Below are 17,584 nucleotides of genomic sequence, written 5' to 3'. Positions count from 1 at the left end.
TGGCATTGATCTACTCCCTGGGCAGACACCACTTGGACTCAGTTCTCACAATCCCATCAACTGCCTTAGCATCTCTGACTTAGTGGGTAGACTCGCATTCGGTTATAAAATGGGTGCCCTTTGCTGGCCCGTATCCATCAGACACCTTGGTTATGGACACATCAGAACTGGGGTGGGGAGCCCACCCTGGCTCAGGATCCAAGGGCTCTGGTCCCAGGAAGAGCTAAACTCAGGGCAATACATTTGGCCTGCTAGGTGTTTTTTCCCCAGCTGTCCAGCAAGGTTGTGCAGGTCTCTGGACAACACGGCCTTGATTATTTTATGTCAACAGGCAAGGGGGAAACTTGCTCCTCAGGCCTGTGTCAGGAGGCCCTCTGTCTGTGGGACTTCTACGTGAACCACGCCGTCGGCCTCAAAGCGGAACACCCTCCCAGAGAACGGAATGCGTTGGCCGATCAACTCAGCGGGTCTTTTTCCTTTCATCCCGAGTGGTCCCTTCACCCAGAGGTAGTCAATGCTATCTTCAAGAAGTGGGGGACTCTCCAGGTGGACCTGTTTGCCATCAGACAGAACAGGAAATGCCTCAGGTTCTGCTTGGTGCACAGGCTCAGTGAAGGCTCTCTGTCAGCCTCCTTCCTGCTCTCGTGGGCAGGCAGGCTGCTGTTTGCCTTTTCACCGATCCCCTTGGGGTTCACAAGGTCCTCCTAAAAGAGGGACAAGGCGAAGGTTATCTTGATAGCTCTGGCGTAGCCACGCCAGCATTGGTTCAGCACACTTCTCGACCTCTTGGTGGCAACTCTGTTAGAACTCCCATGACATCTGGACTTGATTTCACAGGGGCAAGACCAGTTGCTTCATGCAAACCTCACCTCCTTACACCTGATGATATGCCTTCTGTGTAGCTAAATTCTGAGGAGCGGGCCTGCTCGAAGCAGGTCCAGAAAGTCTTGCTAGGTAGTAGGAAACACTCCAGCAGGGCTACCTACTTGACTGAAGGGAAACGTTTCACTTGTGGGCCTGTGAGTGGAATCTTTCTTCATCTCAACCCTTGCTGCAGTTCATCTTGGACTATTTGATCCACCGGAAGCACCAGAGTCTGACTGTCTTCAATCAACGTTCACTTGGCAGCCATCTCAGCTTTCCATCCTCTGGTCCAGGGCAGATCAATCTTCTCCCATGAGATGATGATCAGGTTCCTCAAGGGCTTAGAAAGGTCTACCTACAGGTTTGTGCCCTGATTCCCCCCTGGGACTTAAACCTGGCCTGCTCAAGGCTCACAGGTCTCCCCTTTGAGCTGTTAGCTTCTTGTTTTTTCCTACTCCTCTTGTAGAAGGTTGCCTTCCTAGTGGTGATTACCTTGGCCAGAAAGGTCTCTGAAATCAAAGCTTTGACTTCAGAACCCCCATATACAATGTTCTTCAAAGACAAGGTCTAGCTGTGCCCCCACCTGGCCTTCCTTCCAAAGATGGTGTTGCAGTTCGTAACAACCAGGACATTTTTCTGCCTGTTTTATTTCCGAAGCTTCACAGCACCGCTGTGGAATGTCGACTACATATGTTAAATGTTAGATGGGCCTTGGCCTTCTATATTGAAAGAACTAAGCCCTTCTGCAAGTCTACGCAGCTTTTCATGGCCGTGGTGAACAGGATGAAAGGTCTACCGGTGTCATCCCAAAGAATCTTATCCTGGATAACCGCTTGCTATGAGCTGGTGAACATTCCATCACCGGCTATCATGACAGCTCGTTCTACAAGAGCCCAGTCTTCATCAGCAGCGTTCCTCGCGCAGATACCAATCCAGGATATCTACAGGGCCGCAATGTGGTCATCAGTTCAGACCTTCGCATCCCACTATGTCATCAGCCAGCAGGCTCGTGACGATGCTAGTTTCAGGAGAGCAGCGTTGCAATCGGCACATAAATGAACTTGGAGCCCACCTCCGGGAATACTGTTTGTGAGTCACCTAGTATGGACTGGACATGAGCAAGCACTCGAAGAAGAAAAAATGGTTCCTAATCTTTCATAACAGTTGTTCTTCGAGATGTGTTGCTCATGTCCATTCCCTGACCCACTCTCCTACCCTCTGTTGGCATTACCTCCAAGAAGGAACTGAGAGAGTGCAGAGCCGATGGCGCCCCTTATACCGGTTCATGTTCACAAGGCTCCAGGGGGTGCTAGAGCTGGCCCTACGGATACTACTAAGGGAAAAATCTCCTGCAACTCTGCATGTAGCGTGCACATACCTAGCCTGGAATGGACATGAGCAATACATCTCGAAGAACAACAATTACGAAAAGTTAGTAACCATTTTTTTTCTTTATTAAAGTGCCCTATAACATCAAAATGTCCAGGTCCACCAGGTTAAGTGCCTTTTCTGCCAAGCTACATCTATCTGATTGGGTCAGAGTGAGGAAGAGAGACCTACTAAGAAAAAGGTATGGTGGTTACCACCAAATCAAACTCAGGCCTAGGTCTTGCAACAAGCCGGGCTTTAGTGTTCTGGTTTCTTGAGGATCTAATAGAGAAATTCAAAGCAGCTGAATCGCACTGTAGGTGTGTGTACCCCATGTGTGCAAGCCCAGAATCTTTTATCCTGCTGTATTCGTTGGGGCTGCTCATGCATCCTGTACTCCCTCATGCCTCTCCAAGATATAAAGAGTGGGAGCAGCCCCAGCTGCCACTCAGTTCCTTCTTGCTGCTAATGGCAGCAAGACAGAGCTACATCGTGTCCTTTTGCCTCCCTGTAGTTTCTTAGGTTGTTTAGAATAGTTACTTAGTGAGTTAACTACTGTTCTTTGTGGCCTATACATTTTTATTTAGTGCCCATTGGCCCCCACAAAAAAGGCAAAATGTATTTTTTGTTCAAGTCTCCCCCGGTATTGAGGTGCAAGTCTGATGGCTGACACTGTCTTTGGGCTTTAAAATCTGCACTGCTTGTGAATCACCTGTGCCTGCAAATGATGGATATACTAAGTGTCTTTTTTGTTTTGTTTTGTTTAGGGGAGCTACATGTTATGGACAACTGTTCAGTTTGCAAATCTTTTTCTACGTGCATGCAGGGAGCTATAGATCCCATTGAAAAATGTTTCTGATGGTAAGGTCAGTGAGGAGTTTTCCCAAATTTGAAGTCCCTCATCAAAATCAATCTGGTGTTTTAAAGCTGGTTTCTGGTAGTGCTTTAGCTACCAGCGATGCTACTTGTATTGGATAGCATGCCTATTGCTCTAAGAGGACCTCATGCTTCTCAAAAACATGCTGAGCCTTCTCTTCAGTCCTCTTCGGGTCAGTCAGTCTGACTCCTCCTGCCCAAGATAGGAAGGAGCAGAGATCTTCAGATGGTGTTTGGCACCAGACATCATTGCTCTGATGTCTCCAAGCTCATTCCTTCCAAATCTGATCAGCACCGTGAATCTTCAGGGACTAGGGAAGGCCTTCTTCCTCTTGGTACTGTGTTGACAGTTCTCAGTGACCAATGCCACTTCTTCAGTACTGATACCACTGGTGCTGTCTGCCACAGATTCTTCAGTACCACACCTTCATAAAAAGATCCCAATTTACTGAGACATCCACACTGGTACCACGGAGCTCAATCCACCTTGGTACTGATTCCTCTCTCAATGCAGGCTGCCTTTACAACCTCTAGGAACATAGTGATCACTCCAATACCAGAATCTCCTGTCTTTGATATTCTCTAATATCTACTGGATTCAAGTCCCTTCTGGTATGGGAACCAAAAGTATTGATTATGAAAGAATCTCCCTGAGACAGTTATCTGTGGTACCAATATCTATTTTTCAATAACTAGAGTAGCCATCTCCACAGTCTGTTATAACCCCTCAGATAGTATGTACCATTCTGGATGGCGTTCTGCTAGTCTGTATCTTCATTTTATGACCATAGAAGTGCTTCTTGTAGATTTTCTCCTCATTCTCCTAGACTGGTTCCTGAAAGAGACCTAAGAAGGAGTCCTTCTTGTCATAGATCCCATACTTCTGACAGGTTTCAGGCACCTTACATCCTGTGGCATTATCTGCCTTTCCTGTATGGAATGCCGTCTTGGAATGCAGGTCAGTTTGGAATCCTCAACATTTTCCTGCTTCTTATTCATCTAGATTCATGTCTGAGAATAGATCACCTCTTCCTAAAGAACCATCTAAGGTAACTCCTGACCGGAGCTCGTCCAGGAAGTTGAACAGGAACCTCATGGAGGACAATGAGGGACCAACGCATTCCTTTGGCTAGTTTATTTTCGTCACCAAATAAGGCTATAGCACCATTTGCTCCTTCCACAGCCTAATTTCAAGGCAAGTCAGGACCTCCTTTAAAATGATGGTGGAGACCTTAGATGTACTCCTCAAAGTCATTCAGGAAAGTTCTCTCAAATTATTTGATATTCTGCATCCAGTCTCTCAAGTCTGTTTGGCCATGCCAATCAATGAGAGTATCCTTGAGCCAGCTGAAGAGTTGTGGCATGCCCCATGCTTATTTTTACTTGTGATTTGTGTCAAGCTGCATTAGGATGGAAACTGGAGTTGAATTACAGTACCCCAAACAGCATTTTAAAATTATTTTTGGTTAAGTAAAGCTACCTTAAATGTGCTGCATACTTTTTAAAAAGTAAGTTTATCAAAATATATTCTGCATTTAAACCTGATTTGATAAACAAAGGAAGTATTATCTGTAGTTAGTTAATTGAACTGATTGTTTCTGGTTACCATTTCCTTTAGATTTTAGAAACCATAGCTCTCATCCTTTCTCACCTAGTTTTTATGCATAGACTGGAAAAGGAAAGCAAGTTTTCCTGCCTTTTTTTTTTTTTTTTAAATTCTGAATCCATTTCTTAACTTTCAATGAAGTGCATTTAACAAACTAGTTGAATAAACTGAAATAAAGAAAATATTCTCTCTGCAGCTGTGTAAGTGGCTTCTGTTATCAAAATCTGTTAACACTTCAACAAATGCACTTCCAGGTGCTTAGCACAGTGAATTCCACCAGTTCAGTGGTTTGACTTTTGTTAAAATTTCAGCATAAACATGTGCTGCTTGAATATTATTTAGTTAATTAATTTTGATAGATTATACTAAGTTTAGGCCTTAACATAAGTTGTCACAATTTCAAATTTAATTTTAAATAGGTTTATTTTTAAAAAGAAAAATCTGATTTAAATAACACATCTGATTTTTGTAAAAAATCATAGGTATGGATTTGCAGAAACAAAGTTTTCAGAAAGAAAAAATATTACCTCTTTTAAAAAACAAACAAACTTCCTTTTTTTCAAAAGAGGTGCCCTTTATTGTTCATCTACATAAACTCCTCACATTTTAAACCTGTTCACTCTCTTTTCAATTCAGGTAAACGGCAAGAAACAAAGAATGGACACTCAGTTATTCTCCCCGTTGTTAGGAGGGATCACAAGTACACCACCACCTCTGGAATCATCCCGGTTATATAGTAATTGGTCTGTGTGTGGAGATGATACCAACACAGCGACTTCTTTACAAGACTGCGCAAAAAAAAGGTATTAAATAAGTATAATCTTATGCTGTTTGCTGTTTTCTGTAGACTGAAAGTTTAATTGGGTAGGAGTGTTGGAGTATTGAAAGGAAGAAGTTGTGGGATAACTACAGAAACTCATGGGCAATAAATTACCTGCATTGAGTAGTATTTATCAAATAACTATGGAAATCATGGTTATACTTTTTTAATATGTGATATAAAATTTCCTTATTAGGGAACATAATGGGAAAGTCAAGTATCAGACAAATCTTGATCTTTGTATAATGACAAATATTTACCTTTTGAAAAAGCTTCCTTGTTACATCACGTCATTATGACTCTTTTTGGTGACAGAGGGAGCTGTTTTCTGTAACAGCAGGGGTCCATGAATACCAGTTTCTTCCTCTTGTTACTGAACAGTACAAATGGATGAAGGTTAGGGGACATATGTGTGTGGAACTTCTCCACCGCCCGTATCGTAAGCATGCATACGCCAGCTTTCTGGGATTTATAGTCTTAACCAGGGGTACGCAGAGGTGACACTTCTGTATTTTTATGTCTGATTTTGTAAGCAAGTAGTTTTTAAGTGAGGTGAAACTTGGGGTAACAAGGCAAATCAGACTCCTGAAAGGGGTACAGTAGTCAGTAAAGGTTGAAAACCACTGGTCTAGTCTGTCTAGACTAGTCTCTATCTCTCTCTGTTTACATAACTCACCAGAGATACCTGTGCAGCCCTGAGGGCCCTCACTTACTACTTGCATCACAGATTTAGCGCTGCTAGATGATTTTGTTAAATTGTAACTAAAATTTACTAGCTCAACCAGTGGTGTACGATAGCCATTGAGCAACTTTTTATTAGTGGCAGAAGAGATCTGAAATATGGGATGTTCCAATCTCAACATGGTTTACTTGATCCACTTTCTCTCCCATCAAGGTGGGCAGCCTATATTAAGTATCGATAGACAGGAATCATGTTAGCTATTAAATTAAAGTTTTTAATGGACGCCACAATCTGCACTCTGGTCCCTCTCTCCTAGGCCTGGGCTACTTTTCCCATCTAATCTTTCCTACCCTAGTCGTTCAGTAGGCTTATGAAACTGTTGCTGCAGCTGCCTGCTGTTAGACTAGTCTGACCCTGTATTACCCCTTCTTTTATCTACTTCCATTTTCTTTCATATTCCTATTACCCTGTTCTATTTCCTTTCCCCTTATATATTGGACATTTAAATGAGCACACTCATGCTATCTCACATTTGTCTTAGTCATCTTAAGATAAATATGTGCATCTGTTGAAATATTTAGTGTATCTTTATGGTAGCTTTAGAAATATATAGGCAGCTGTTAACAATTAGAGAAGTTATATAAATGCAGACCTCTCTCTCTTCTCCTCCTCCCCCCCTCCCCCCTGGCGTGTGCTCTTTCCATCTCTATTCCCGGTGCTGTCTATGGCATGCATTCTTACTTTGGGGTTGTTTTATGCTAACTACCACAGTAATTTATTGGCACTTGATACCCATGATGACATCACCTGCATTTTCAATATAAATGTCTCATTTTAGTATTTATAACTCACTACATCAGAAATAGGAAGCCTAAGAAAGAATAGGTGCTGTGATGGGTTTCCCCCAGGGTGCCACCTGGAACTGGGGTCCCACTAAGTACCCACAAGCCTGGGCTCCCTCTCACACTGTGCTGCTGTGTCAAGCTGCAGACCCACTCCCACGCTTCCACTAGCATTTCACCCAGGTAGGGACACGCCCAGCTGCAGTTACATGCAGGCTCTCTAACCACCAGCTTCCCAGCCTGGGACACCAGAGCAGTACCATCCTGCCGTGGTCAAATCTGGCCAGTGTATGGGTTTAACACCCGGTCCACCTCTCCCTCAATGTGAAGAGAACAATGCACACTTGTGGTAACCAAGCAGAGATTTTCCCCGAGCACGCCAGTCACAGCTCACCGGTTTAGATTAAAACAAAAACAAGTTTAACTGCAAAAAATAGATTATAAGTGTTAGCAAACAGATTAAAGCAGATTACCTAGCAGATAATTAAAAAACACAAACTAACCTTAATATACTAAATAGATTGGATATGAATTAGTAGATTCTCACCCAGAGAAATGATACAAGCAAGCTGCAGATTCTTAAGGGGCAAGCAGCACTTGCTTTACAGCTTGGAATCCCCAGGTCTTTTATTCACAGGCTAGAAATCCCTTTAGCCTGGGTCCAGCACTTCCCCCAGTTCAGTCTTTGTTCCTCAGGTGTTTCCAAGAGTCTTCTTGTGTGGGGAGTGAAGAACTCCAGATGTCACTCACTGGATTAAGGAGATATTAAGGAAGATAAAGGCATTGCTGAGAAGCTAAATGATTTTTTTTAAAATCAGTCTTCACTGGTGACAATATTGGGAAGAATGACAGAAGTGTAGGACTGAAAGGGACCTCAATAGGTCATCTAGTCCAGTCCCCTGCACTAAAGGCAGGACTACATTACAGACCATTCCTGACAGGTGTTTGTCTAACCTGTTCTTAAAAACCTCCAATAATGGAGAGTCCACAACCTCTCTAGGCAATTTGTTCCAATGCTTAACCACCCTGACAGGAAGTTTTTCCTAATGTCCAACCTAAACCTCCCTTGTTGCAATTTAAGCCCATTGCTTCTTGTCCTATTCGCAGAGGTTCACAAGAACAATTTTTCACCCTCCTCCTTGTAACAACCTTTTTTCGAAAACGGTTATGTCCCCCTCAGTCTTCTCTTCTTCAAACTAAACCCATTTTTTTCAATCTTCCCTCATATGCGTGTTTGCTAAACCTTTGCTCTTTTCTAGACTTTATCCAATTTGTCCATATCTTTCCTGACATGTGGTGTGCAGACCCGGACACAGTACTCCAGTTGAGGCCATTATTAGCAGGGAGTAGAGTAGAAGAATTACTTCTTGTGTCTCACTTACAACACAAGGAGAACAGTTGATCACCACCCTCTCTATAACAGTCCTCAATGTATTTGAAGACTGTTATTGGACCTTCCTGTCAGTCTTCTTTTCTTGAGAATAAACATGCCCAGTTTTTTTAACCTTTCCTCATTCAGGTTTTCAAAACTTCTTATTGTTTTTGTTGCTCTTCTCTGGACTTTCTCCAGTTTGTCCACATGTTTCTTAAAACGTGATGTCCCAACCTGGAGACAGTACTCCACCTGAGGCCTCACCAATGCTGAGTAGAGTGGGACAGTTACTTACTATGTCTTTTATACTACCCCAGAATATTAGCCTTTTTAGCAACTGCATCATGTTGTTGTCTCATATTCAATTTGTGGTCCTTTGTAACCCCCTGATCCTTTTCAGCTGTACTACTGCATAGCCAGTGATTCCCCATTTTGTAGGTGTTATTGCTCTTTTTTTTATTCTCAAGTATAGTAATTTGCACTTGTCTTTATTGGATTTCATCTTTCTGATTCCAGTCCAATTCTTCAATTTGTCAGTGTTTTGAATTCTAATCCTTCCCTCCAAAGTGTTAGCAATCCCTCCCATCTTGGTGGCATCTTCAGATTTTATAGGCATACTCTTCATTCTACTATCCAAGTCATTAATGAAAATATTGAGTAGCAGCAGACCCAGGACAAACCTCTGTAGGCACTAGATACATCCCTTAGTTTGACACAGAACCATTGATAACTACTCTTTGAGTACGGTCTTTCAACCAGTTTTTTACCCACTTTATAGTAATTTAATCATTTCCCTAGTTTGGGTATGAGAATGTCCTGTGGGACTGTGTCAAAAGCCTTAATAAAATCAAGATATCTCTCACCTACAGCTTCCCCCTATCCTCTTGGCCAATAACCCTATCAAAAATGGAAATTAGGTTAATATGGCATGATTCATTCTTGACAACTCCATGTAGGCTGTTACTTATAACCCTGTTATCCTCTAGGTGCTTACAGGGGGATTGTTTAATAATTTGTTCTAGTATGTTTCCAGGTATCAAAGCTAGCTTGACTGGTATCTAAATTAGCCACTGTTCCACAAGAGTGGAGGGAAGCAAATTTGTACATATATTTTAAAAAGGGTCTGTGGGTGACTGAAATTATAGTTCACAAAGCTTTGCATCTGTACCTGGCAAATTTATTGAAATGATCATTTAAAAGAGAAAACAAAATGTCTGAAAGATCATGATATGATAGGGTTTAACCAGCATGGTTTCTACAAAGGAAAATGTCTCATTAATGTCTTATAATTCTTTGAACATGTCAGTGAGGTGGCGGATAAAGGAGAACCAGTTGATGTTTATCTGGACTACCAAAAAAGCCTTTGACCAGGTCCCTCAATAACGAAACTAAGTAGTCATGGACTGAGAGGCAAAGTATTGTTACGGATCAAAATCTGAGGAGGAGCTGGGAAGCAAGGGGCTATGTCTACATTGCAAATATGACAGCTGAACCTGCGCTTCTGTGGTGTAGATACTTTCTATAGTGATGGAAAGGTTCTTTTTTTAAATCCACACCTTTGAGAGGTGGTAGCTAGGTTGACAGAAGAATTCTTCCTATCACCTAGTTGGTGTCTATACTAGGGCTTAGGTCAGCTTAATTATGTTTTTCAGGAGTGTGACTTTTTCAAACTTCTAAGCAACATAGCTACATTGACCTAAATTTTAGGTGTAGGCCAGGTTTAGGATTAAGTGGCCAATTTTCACCATGTCAAAATATAAACAGTATGATGCCTCAAGGTTCCATACTAGGTTCCTTTTTGTTTAATATATTAATGACCTGTAAAGGGGGATGAGCAGTGAGGTAGCAAAATTTGCAGATTGCACAATTACTTAGGTTAGTCAGAACCAGAGAGGATTGTGAGGAACTTTTAGAGAGACCTAAACAAGCTAGGTGAACGGGCAACATGATGACAAATGAAATTCAGTGTTGATAAATGAAAGAAATGCAAATGGGAGGTAAAATTTTAACTAATTACGTGTGTTACAATGTTCTGAGTTAACAGTATCGAATCAAGAAAAGGATGTGGGCATCAGAGTACATGGTTTAATGAAGACCTCTGCTTAGTGTGCAGCTGTGATCAAAAAAGCAAATTATATTGGATTGCGTAAGAACCAAGATGTGAACAATGCAAAGGACATTATAATGTCTATATAAATCACTGGTCTGGCTTCATGTAGAATACTGTGTGCAGCACTGGTCACCTCTTCTCCAAAAGGATATAGCAGACCTAGAGGGGGGTCAAGGAAGGGTGACAAGAATGATCAAGGACATTGTAAAAATCTCATATAAAGAGCTTGAGAAGACTGGGATTGTTTACCTTAGAAAGAAGATGAATAAAAGGGATCATGATAAAAGTATATAAAATAATACATTCAATAGTGAAGGTAGATGGGGAACTTGAGTTCTTCCAGTTTTCTAACAGAAAAACAAGGTCTTCAATTAAATTGAAAGGTAGGAAATTCAGAACTGATAAAAACAAATATTTCCTACAATGTGTAATTAAACTGTGGAAGTCGCTACCACAGAAGGTTGTTGAGGCAAGAATTTAACAAGATTAAAAAAAGGATTGGATACTTAACACAGATATCAAGAATATCCAGAGTTATAATTAGGTTAAAAATTGGTGGAACAGACATTAAACCAATCTCTGACTATTATAGATCACAATCAGACCTAAAGTTGGGAGTGCGGGGGCGCAGAACACAGTAGGATTATTACGTCTTGTTATATTTAGTGCTGGCCACTGTCAGAGACAGGATTCTGGATTAGATTGACTTTAGGTCTGATCCAGTATCACAATTCCTATGTATCCTTTTGTAGTAATTTTCATGGAGCTGGTTGGAGGATGTTGGGTGTTGTTCCTCCCACTCTTCACAGGATTGTTGCAACCCACTTCATGTCTGCTCAGTTTCCACACACTCTTATCTCCACAGAAGGCTGTTCTGGGGAAGAGGGAGGAAAAGGTGACAAGGAGACAGATGACAACATCCCATCCATCCATCTTCTTTCCTTCCCACTCCCCTGTAAACATTCTAGAAACCAAAAACAATGCTTTGTGCATGAGGGCTGAGATCTGCACAAGGGGCCATGATCCTGGTGCTTTAAAACATGCTAGTTACTCAAATATTTGTTTACCATTAAAGGTATGATAGAAGATAATACTTAGCTTCTCATCTGTAAGGAACATTATTGCATTAATTTTTGGTGGGCGAGGAAGCTTCCTTTTCTCCCCCTCCTATATTTATAATCTGATACTACTAATGAAATCAGAAGGTAAACTTTTGTGTGTTTTCTCTTTATTGGTGGTTTTTTCTCCTGAAGACAGGATCATATTTATCTGGGTTTTATTTTTCAGGGCACAGATAAATCTGTCTTACTCTGGCAATGGCCCAGATATGTTTGGGTTAGTGTCGAGCATCCTAGAGGAGCCAAACAAGCCAGAACCTGTTACAGATTGGTAAGTTTATACTGAAAACTTGCATGGTGGTGTATGTCTTACATTTTAAAGTAAATTTTATATATTTTACGTAACAGTAGACATTTGACAAGACAACTTATGTGTGGTCTGACATAGTACTGAGTTTTAAGATATTTAAATAAGTTATCATCATGTTAAATTGGAAAGATCTGTTTCTAGTATTTACTTGGAATAAACTAAAGTAGAAAGGCAATCTTCTGTTCATCCTTCTACCAGCAGATGGCAACTGGAAAGAGAAATGGATGTATTTCGATATTTTAGTTTTATTAAGAGTAACTTTATTATTATGACTGTGGATATATCTGAAGGTAAAGGTAGCTCATAATTCAGAACATTCTGAAATATATTTGTATTTCTAGATAATATAAAAATCTTAGGATTTTGAACTGATTGATCAGTGCAGCGAAATCATTTTGAGTAAATGGCCTCCAACTGAAGAATTTTGCTGTAGCATAGGCAGCCTTTTTCACTCAACTAAGACGAATGTGGAAGGTTTTATAGTGGGGGTTTTAACAATATATACACAAGGCTATTAAAAAAAACCCATTATAATACCTTTCGCATTTGTCTTAGTTGAGTGGAATCTTACCAAATGCTATGGCAAAATTCTTCAGTTGGAGGCCAGTTACTCAAAATGATTTAGCTGCACTGATCAATCAATACAAAATGCTAAGATTTTTATATCTAGACATATAAATACATTTCAGAATGCTTTGAATTGTTTATATATTTCCAGGATTTATGAACTATAATATCTAAGAAAACAAAAAATACCCTCCCCCCCACCCGAACAGTAGCCAGTCCTGCAAATCACTATTTTTTTTCTTCAATAAACTTGAAAGGATAACATCAGAAGCAAAACATTAGCGTTGTATCTCTTCCCACATCATCCATCTGTCTTGTCTTTTTAGACTGTAAACTATTTGGGAGCAGGGACCAGATTTATGTTCTGCAAGGTATCTAGCATACTTTTGGGTCCTGACCAAATAATACTTTTAATTATACAACTGTGATAAAGTTTGCTAGTGGAATTTATACAAATTATATTGTAGGAAGATGAAAGTTAAATTTCTACCATTTTTGTTTTCCAAATGCAAAAAATATTTGTATATAACAGAAGAAAATAATATGGCACTTGAGTGCTATACTGATGAGATGCTTATTCAAAAGACAATGTCCATAAAGTTGTGGGAATACACCAGCAAAGGAGGGTATTCCCTTTTATTACTGTCGTGAATTTTAGAGTGTCTTTCCTTTATAAAGAGAAGCAATGATGTATTGATAATGCATAGTGATAAGAGCCATCATTTTGATTGTCTCCAAGAAGAGCCCATATTTTGGGTATAGAATCATAGACAATCAGAGTTGGAAGGGACCTCAGGAAGTCATCTAGTCCAACCCCCTGCTCAAAGCAGGACCCATACCCAATTAAATCATCCCAGCCAGGGCTTTGTCAAGCCTGACCTTAAAAACCTCTAAGGAAGATTCCACCACCTCCCTAGATAACCTATTCCAGTGCTTCACCACCCTCCTAGTGAAAAAGGTTTTCCTAAGATCCAACCTAAACCTCCCCCTCTGCAACTTGAGACCATAACTCCTCATTCTGTCATCTGCTACCACTGAGAACAGTCTAGATCCATCCTCTTTGGAACCCCCTTTCAGGCAGTTGAAAGCAGCTATTAAATCCCCCTTCATTCTTCTCTTCTGCAGACTAATAATCCCAGTTCCATCAGCCTCTCCTCATAAATCTTGTGCTCCAGCCCCCTAATCATTTTTCTTGCCCTCCTCTCAGGGCTGTCCTTAGGATTTATGGGGCCCTATGCAATATTATTAAACTGGTGCCCCTATGCCTGACAGCAGACCAGGCTCACATGTGTATTTTAGATAAGGGTGGCCTTTTGAAGGATTTATTTAAAAAACGATATGTCTGAAGAGCCAAGCATTTAAGGCTAAAGATGAATACTCAGATTGTGCATCTAAAAATCTATGCAAGGATTTTTTAGAGACGTGATTTTTATAATCTTCAGCAACCCACTAACGAAATATTTTTAAAGCAAATTTTAAACTAAGGTCCTGTAGACTTACATGTTCTGAGGCAGGCCTGTCGATCAGCGCCTCCTGCACCTCCTGATCAGCTGTTTTGTGGCGAGTAGGAGGCTGTGGAGGGAGGAGCGAGGGCACTGCAGGCTCAGGGGAGGGGGTGGGAAGGGATGGAGTGGGGGCAGGGCCTGTGGCAGAGCCAGGGGTTGAGCAGTGAGCACCCCCCCCGGCACATTGAAACACTGGCACCTGTAGCTCCTGCCCTGGAGTCAGTGCCTATACAAGGAGCCGCATATTAACTTCTGAAGAGCCGCATGTGGCTCCAGAGCCACAGGTTGGCCACCCCGTCATAGAAGGTAGCTAAGAGGGGAGGCCATCAGACATTTTCAACGATTACAGGAGTCAAATCTGTATCTGATGGCTGACGAATATTGTTAAACATCGAGCAGGATAATGTGTATATTTTTAAAACAATGATTAGAAAACCTTATAGCAAGTAATTTAAATAATTTTCTTGCTGGGGGCAAAAACATACTTTTGAACAAGGAAAATGTAATTAAAGAAATAAGAATTACTGCAGAACATGGAATCAACTTTGCGGAGATGTGAGGCTTAATTTTGTTTTAGAATACTATGGAATCTTTCTATGGAAAGTGCTATATAAGTTCAAATGTCAATACAGAAACTCTTAAAGAATAAATAATTAAGTCTCTGAAGATTATGAAGGGCAAATAGTAGTGATTGAAGCACCAAAATGTGACTAGAAAAAACAATAAAAAATAGACTTTAGGAAATAATTATAGGCTGTCAACAGTCTAGTACACTAGTAGTTTTTTATCGCTGATTTCTGTGACAAAGCTGCTTGAAATTATATCTTTAGCAAAGGTTTTAGTAGTAGATTTGCATTTTGAAAAAACACTAAACTCTGAACAAAGCTATAATGTAACATAAATGTGTTTAGTCATTCCTAAAAGTGCAATTCTATTTGTTACAGGAATTCTCTGTCGAGATTGTTTCCCCCTATGTGGGCATCTGACGTTGGAAACAATGGTGACTTCTCAGGTCTGTCTTCTAAGCACCCTTTACAAAGTAAAGATTTTCCAAACCTGATTAGCACACAGAGCTATTATCAAGGACACTTGCAAAAGTCACCTGATGTGGAGACTTTACACAGAGGATTTGAAGACCTTCATCTTATAGAGTCTTGGCTTTCTCCTTCTGACCCTTATACTCGGCCATCTGATGATATCTTGAACATTTATCCTGAAAATTCTGCTTTTGAAAATAATGCCGTAATTCAGCAAGAAGGATTAGCATTTCAGAATGTACAATTTAATCAGCACGTGTGCAATTATGATAAGATGAAATTAAATGGAGACAGTGAAAAGAACTGCTCTGATTTTAGTAATTTTTCTTCTCAATGCAGAATTAAAGATGGCACTGGTATTCAGAAAGAGTATTGGGAAACTGACAAAGCAAGAGGCAAACTTACGAAAAATGACAAACAAGAGCAAGCAAAGTACTCCAATGATGCTAATGGCACATGGGGCAAAGTGTTCCAGGACAACCATTTGTTTTCTAAAAGATATGAAGATTTTACAGCTTCTCATAAAGCACAGCCATCTATTCACCAATCACTCTATTTTTTCAATCAACCATTTAGTAAAGAAAATAGTTTTCCTGGAGGAACAAATAGAAACCCACAGGAAACTCACTTGCAAAATGGCCATAATAGCTTCAATTTGGGAGAAACCTGTAATAACTCTGAATGTAAGAGCCATATTAATCCTAAAGAATGTTCTCGAAAACCTTCTGAATATCATTTATCTGTAAAAACTGCTCAACAAAATGGAAATTTTCATTCACCTTACCGCGGACATACATGGCTGGATGGTAAAATCTTAAGTCCCACATCTACATCAGATATTGCATATAGGAAGCAAAACCAAGTAGTAACAAGCCCACAGTCCTCTTCAGGGGTTTCAACTATGTCCAGTGGATCTCCCACACATCAGTCTGTAACCCAGCCCTCTTATTACTCACAGTTGTCACCAGTACCCTCTTCAAGGAAAGATGGAAGGTTACAAATGTCAAATAGTGTTCCTAGTAACTTGGGGGGTTCAAATTTATTTGCAGAAAATCAGAAACAAATTAAACCTATTGGACCTTCCCAGCATGATTCATTGACTAATAAAGGCCAGTATCGTAAAATACCCATTAATTTGTCACACAACTGGTTAACACAGCAGAATTCTGCAAGTGATGAGTCTGAAAAGTATCATAGGTTTCGCAAAAAGCAAAACCAAGATAACTATAATAAAGATGAAAGAAGAGGTAGAAGGAATTGGATACCCCATCCTGGGTACGCAGGACAAAATCAGCAACAGTTCAACATGTTCCGAAAGAAGCAAGAACAGAATGGTGGCAACATGTCAGATTTCATCAATCCTTCTTTTCTTCCTTCTTTCCCATTATTGTCTGATTTTAAGCAAAATCCCAATTTTACTCCATTTAATCCCCATCCTTTTCCGTCAGCAAATAATTTTGCTTTTCCTCCATCACCATTTCCATTCTCGGAACTGGTTGATCTTTTTCAATATGATGATTTTAACCATTTGAATCCTTTCATTAATGACCTATTTTGTGGGGAATTAAATGCGCCATACTTTGCCTTTCCAACTCCTTTTAACAAGTATAGGCCTCCAAGAAATCGCAGTGGACCTGCTAATGAGCTTCATATTCGACTGGAAGAGTGTTATGAACAGTGGAGAGCTCTGGAGAAGGAGAGGAAAAAGGTAATAATGTATACCATGATAGACTTGTATGTAGGATGGTGATTATAAAGGAACAGCTAGGTAGAGTAGAAATTCCTGCATCTTACTGGTAAAAAGGAGCCTGTCTTGCTGCCTTTTTGAAATATTGTGACTTTAATTCTACTCTAAATATTCTGAGCCCCATCTACAACAATCTATTTTGAGTATACACAATTGTAAGAAGATACCAAACAGTGTGAATGTCGTACAATTGTGCATGAGACTGAGGTTCACCTTTCATTTTTCAGCGACACAGGAGTTAGGACCGCTTATTCAGCAGTCATTTTCTTGAACTAAATTACACCTGACACCAGTGGTTGCTTAACCAAGTACCCTCTTTGGCCAAAGATCTTATATTATCTGGTGGCATGGATCATATTCTTTGGTTCATGATGTTCAGTGCAAGTTTGGTAGCCAATAGTTACCACCATCCATGGATCGTGGAAGAGGCCACTGATGTGACTTGTATAGCTAAAGCCTGAATGGTTGATAAAGCAGGGCCTTTATTAGTCCAGCTATTTTTGTATAGTACTCAGTTCAGCATGAACTGAGGGAGGGCCAAGAGGATGGTTGTTTATATCTGACTTCAAATATAAGAGATGTCACTCTAAAACGTATTATTTTGGCTTTGTCCCAACTTTATCTGCCCGGTATTGGGGTTTGCTTAGGCTGTAGTCATAGGTGAGTTTCATGTCCATGTGGATGACTTTTCAGGGCTGATACCGTCTCAAAGCCAATGTTAAACCTGGGATTATCCTTGGGGGTTTCAAACACAACCACT

At 40.5% G+C, this 17,584-nt stretch overlaps 1 protein-coding gene across 1 annotated transcript in view; it reads left to right on the top strand.

Moving 5' to 3' along the window:
* The window catches only part of LOC119850973 (meiosis-specific coiled-coil domain-containing protein MEIOC-like), a 40,759-nt gene that overhangs the window by 11,871 nt on the left and 11,304 nt on the right, over positions 1-17,584 (top strand). The window contains 3 exon segments of the mRNA XM_043509760.1: positions 5,351-5,517; positions 11,828-11,929; positions 14,985-16,785. Coding sequence (XP_043365695.1) covers positions 5,351-5,517; positions 11,828-11,929; positions 14,985-16,785 — 2,070 coding nt within the window.

The sequence above is a fragment of the Dermochelys coriacea genome, chromosome 2 (assembly GCF_009764565.3).
Source record: "Dermochelys coriacea isolate rDerCor1 chromosome 2, rDerCor1.pri.v4, whole genome shotgun sequence".
Lineage (NCBI taxonomy): Eukaryota > Metazoa > Chordata > Testudines > Dermochelyidae > Dermochelys > Dermochelys coriacea.
This window is presented reverse-complemented; position numbering and strand designations above follow the sequence as displayed.